The 4,776-nt window shown below is 62.7% G+C and overlaps 1 protein-coding gene across 1 annotated transcript; it reads right to left on the bottom strand.

Annotated features, from left to right (window-relative positions):
* Nucleotides 1-1,624: 1,624 nt before the first annotated feature.
* SLC25A6 (solute carrier family 25 member 6) lies at nucleotides 1,625-4,776 on the bottom strand. The gene is made up of 4 exons (XM_036840724.1): nucleotides 4,532-4,776; nucleotides 3,409-3,895; nucleotides 2,589-2,729; nucleotides 1,625-2,174 (listed from the first exon to the last, which is right to left on the bottom strand). Exons 1-4 carry the CDS (start codon nucleotides 4,640-4,642, stop codon nucleotides 2,017-2,019), a joined length of 897 nt encoding a protein of 298 aa, XP_036696619.1. The 5' UTR covers nucleotides 4,643-4,776; the 3' UTR covers nucleotides 1,625-2,016.

The following is a 4,776-nucleotide window of genomic DNA, read 5'->3' on the forward strand; positions in this document are numbered from 1 at the left end:
GAATAGAGGGCTTTTTTTCCTCATCCGTAGCCCCCGGAAGTGGGGGCCACCCCCAACGCCGCTGAGACCCACTTTCCAGCCTCCTGGACTTGGCTGGTGCTCACCTGTCCACTGGGTTTGCTCCTTCCCAAGTCCGTGAAGGGGCTCTGCCTGCTTGGTTTCTCTATCTTTAACTGAACTTCGTTTTCTTGCTGCATTTCCCCTTTGTAAGCCCCTTAGATCACTTGCGTGACAACGCGGGGCCAGGGGGTTGGTGTCCACATCCCTCCCCTGGCTACGTGTGCAACCCCAGGGAAGGCACACGGGAGACAGGCGTCAAGGCGGCAGGAAAGGGGGTGTCAGGGCAGCGTGGCCTGTGGGCAGCGGGGGCAGGCAGGCGCAGAGGAGCGGCCCTGCGTCCAGACGTGGTCGTGGTGGGCAGTGAAGACCCCCACCTGTACGCCCACGGAAAAGGCCGCCCACGTGCACAGCCTGGCCCACGGGAACCCAAGTCTCCAAGAGGCAAGGCTTTCCTGGAGGATCTCTGATTTCGCTCCCTTGTCTACACGCTTAACATGTCAAGCTCTGTAGAAAAGAGTTCACCCCAAACGGCAGGTGCAGACTTGCTAGCTTTGAGGAAGGCACCCCTGCAGAGTCTGCAGAATGGCGCACGGTCGATGGCCCTAAATGCACACGGGTGGAAGCGTGTCCCAGTTCTGACCCCGGCAGTCAGCACAGGTTTGGGTAGACAGACGTCGTCCCGGTTCCAAGTGACTCCACCCCAAGGGCTGGGGCATAGGTGGGTCAGAAGCCCAGGCTGCTCCTCCGGATTCCTCTGTGGAGCGCGGGCCGGGCGGGACCCACGTGGTGTGTGGGGGCTGGTCCCGTCCTGTTCCTCACCCAGCACCAGCAAGGTGACCTTGGGGAAAGCCAGCTCCAGCTTGTCTCCTCTGACCGACCTCACGCTGGTCTGGAGACGGAAGCTCTGCCTTCTGCTTTCCGACGAAGCCAGCCGGCCTCGGGGCGGCCCTGCTGGGACCTGCAGCTGGCTTCCCCTCTCCAGCCCCTGCAGTGGACCCGTCTGACCTCTCCAAGCTCACCTGCTGCTGGAAGCTCCATGTGGACGCAGGGAAGTTCTGCTCTCGGGCGGCTCTGTGCGTGACCGTGAGGCCTCAGACTGGTGATGACCCCGCAGGCACAGTCCTGGACCCTGAGAACACCCAAAGCGGCCCCAGAATACACCCCATTCCCCCGTTAACATACCAGGACCCTAGGGTCAGCCTGGTAGAGACTCTCAAAGCAAGTTCTCTCCCTGCAATGAGCATCAGGCTTCCTGCAGATACGGCTCAAAGGCGGGGAAGGATGCTTTCCTGCCTGGGGCTGGGGGTCGGGCACACCTGAGGGTGCGTGCCCACCTCGCAAGGGATTCCCCAGGGCGGGCACTGGGGGAAGGGAACTTCAGGTTAGGAAGCCCCAGGGTCCCGGCATCCGCGTGCTCCCCTCAGCACCCGAGGGCGGCCCCTGGGACGGGACAGGCCACAGGTGGGCAGCCAGGGCCTGCCTCCCCCTCTCCTCCCCAGCTTGAGACCCCGCTGTTTCCTGCTCCCACCACACAAGGCCGCTCGATTCAGAAACAAAAGCAGCGTCCGTGTGCCCTAATTTTATTGTTTCGCAGCAGAACGCCGGACATAGAACATAACTGCAAATATTCAGCTGTGCAAAAGAGAATAGTGCTTAAGTACAAATAGAGACATGATTTTCTTAAATAAATACTTAAACACGAGTTGGTCCTACAAGCACCTGGAGTCTACGTCTGGCGAGTAGAGGTGCCTCACCGCCTGTGGACCCACGAAGACGTCACGATTCCCCTCCCCCCGTAATCAATACATGGACCCAGGGCCGCCGATCACAAAGAACCCTCTGCGGGGGCTGCCCCAGCCCTCCGCGAGGACACTGGAATTTCTCGAAGGTCGATGGTCCGTAACAGCTATTCCTCTATGTGGAGGTGTTGGTCGCTGTGGCCGGCGGGCAGGGCGCCTAGATGACCTTCTTTAGCTCGTCGTACAGGACCAGCACAAAGGCGCCGCCCATGCCGCGGAGCACGTTGGACCAGGCGCCCTTAAAAAAGGCTCTGCCGCCCTCGTCCTTGAAGATCTTCCGCCAGCAGTCCAAGGTGCCCCTGTACATGATGTCGGCTGCGGGGAGAGGGCGGGGGTCACGGAGAGGATCACACACAGGCGCGAAGCGGACCCCCAGAGACACGGTACCGACGCTGAGCCCCGGCTGCCGCCATCTGCGTGGCTAGGCGTTTCGACCGCAGAAAAAGGACGCTCTGGACACGCACCGTTCAGGCGGGGATCGAACGCGAACTCAAGCCCCAGCCTCCCCAGGGCCCGGCACACCCGAGGGTCAAGAGCAGAGAGGGAGCAGGCACCCGCCCAGGCCTCCCCCACGAAGCCCGGCTACTGCACTCGGGGACCAAATGCTGCCCCCCCGCCGCCCCCCACCTCACGTGCTGGCCCTACACCTCCGAAGGGCAGAGCGCCAGGCCCCTCAGCGATGCCCCACCCCCAGAGCGCCGGCAGCCGGGAGCAGGGCGGGGCTGGTACCTCCTTTGCGCCCCGACTGCATCATCATTCTCCGGCGCACGGTGTCGAAGGGGTAGGAGACCACGCCCGCCGCGGCCGTCACCGTCTGCGCGATCATCCAGCTCACCACGATGTGCGTGTTCTTGGGGTCGGGGAGCATGCCTGCAGGGTCACCCCGAGCGTGAGGCCCCAGGGCCACACACACGGCCGCCCCCAGCTCCACGCGGGGATCCCAGCACCAGGTGACACTAGACCGGCCAGACTGGGGTCACCACACCAGCCAGAGACGGGGAAGCCACCTGCAAGCTGGGAGGACGGCCCCAGAGACCAACCTGGTACCCGGCGGCAGGGGCCCCTCTAGACGGAAACAGACGGGCCTTGGGAAGTGGAAGGTTTCACACCTGTTCCACCGCAAAGGTGCCAGCGGGCCTGGGCCCTGACCTCCAGGGTGACTTACTTTACAGGGCGCGAACTGTGTCCTCCCCAAAAATTATACTAAAGCCCCAAACCCCAGAACCTCAGAGTATAACTGTACTAGGAAAATCTTTTACAGAGATAATTAAAGTAAAACTAGGTCATCAGGGTGGGTCCTGATCCCATAGGAATGGTGTCCTTATAAGAGGAGATCGGGGCACAGACACACACACAGGAACAACCCTGTGAGGACACAGGGAGAAGACAGCTGTCTACACGCCCAGGACAGAGACCTCGGGAGGAACCAGCCCTGCCCACACCTGGATCTCAGATTCCAGCCTCCAGGACGGGGAGACCACAGACATCTGCTGCTGAAGCCCCCCGCCCAGCACCCTGACAAGCAGCGCCGAGAGCAGAGCGCACTCACCTTTGGCGGTGTCATACACGCCGAAGTACGCGGCCCGGTAGATGATGATGCCCTGCACAGAGACGTTGAAGCCCTGGTACAGCCCCCGGATGCCGTCCGACTTGGTGATCTTCACCAGACAGTCTCCCAGGCCTTTGAACTCCCGCTCCGTGCCGGATTTGCCGACGTCAGCCGCCAGCCGGGTTCTGGCGAAATCCAGGGGGTAGACGAAGCAGAGGGAGGTGGCTCCGGCCGCCCCGCCGGAGGCCAAGTTGCCGGCAAAGTACTTCCAGAACTGCGTGTGCTTGTCCACGCCCCCCAGGAAGATCTGCTTATACTTATCCTTAAAGGCGAAGTTGAGGGCTTGCGTGGGGAAGTAGCGGATGACGTTGGCCAGGTTGCCCCTCCAGAAAGACAGCACACCCTGCTCCTTGGGGATGCGCACGATGCAGTCCACGATGCCCTTGTACTGTTTGTCGGCCGCGATCTGCTTGCTGGCGTGCTGTACCTGGGGGCAGAGAGACAGGGTTTTAAACGAGGGCCTAAGTCAGACGCCCCCAAGGACCCCCAACGAAAGGCGCTGTCTTCATAAGACAACGAGTACATGGGGCCTTTAAGTTGCCCAAACGTCCTACCGGGAGAAACCCATCTTTTGGTCACTACGGGTCCCTACAAGTGTTACAAACAACAAACTAGCAACGATGTTTCCATTAGCGCTACATTTCTGACAATCCCGGAACAAAGACAGCTTATTCTGGCTCAGAACCGCAAAAGGGGAACAAAAAGGGGAAAAGAACCGAAGCCCAACGAAGGGCACAAGGACTGCCCTAGCGACCCGCCCAACGCCCAAGGTCACGGTCCTCGCGCCGCGGGGCCCGTCCACGCGGCTGCCCCATGCGCATGCGTCCTCCGAACCGTGCCGCAAGGCCCAGTGCGCACGCGCGGGCCCGCCCGCGGCCCCAGTTCTGCGCATGCGATAGCGCCCGCGTGACGCGCGCCCCGGCAACCCCCGGAAGCCGGCGGCGCGCGGACAAAGCGGCGCAGCCTCCCGCTTCCGGTGCACGCGGCCTGCCCGGCCCGCTGTCCCCGCGACCCGGACCCTCGCACCTCGCCCAGCGTCCGCGTGTGCGCAGCCGGCTCCCACCTGTAGCAGCAGCTTGACCCGCTCGATCGGGGCCACGGCCGTCTTGGAGATAGCGGCGGCGATGCCTCCGGCCAAAAAGTCCTTGGCGAATGAGATGGCCTGTTCCGTCATGGTGGAGAGGCGGGCAACGCAGCGGGAAGAGAGCGGAGGGGAGGCGCGGAGAGCCGGAGGGTGGGCACCACTGGTCTGCGCTGCCGCCGCCGGGACCGAAAAGACGGGGCGGCCAGCGCGCAGCCGCTAAGGCG

This window comes from Balaenoptera musculus, chromosome X, assembly GCF_009873245.2.
Source record: "Balaenoptera musculus isolate JJ_BM4_2016_0621 chromosome X, mBalMus1.pri.v3, whole genome shotgun sequence".
Lineage (NCBI taxonomy): Eukaryota > Metazoa > Chordata > Mammalia > Artiodactyla > Balaenopteridae > Balaenoptera > Balaenoptera musculus.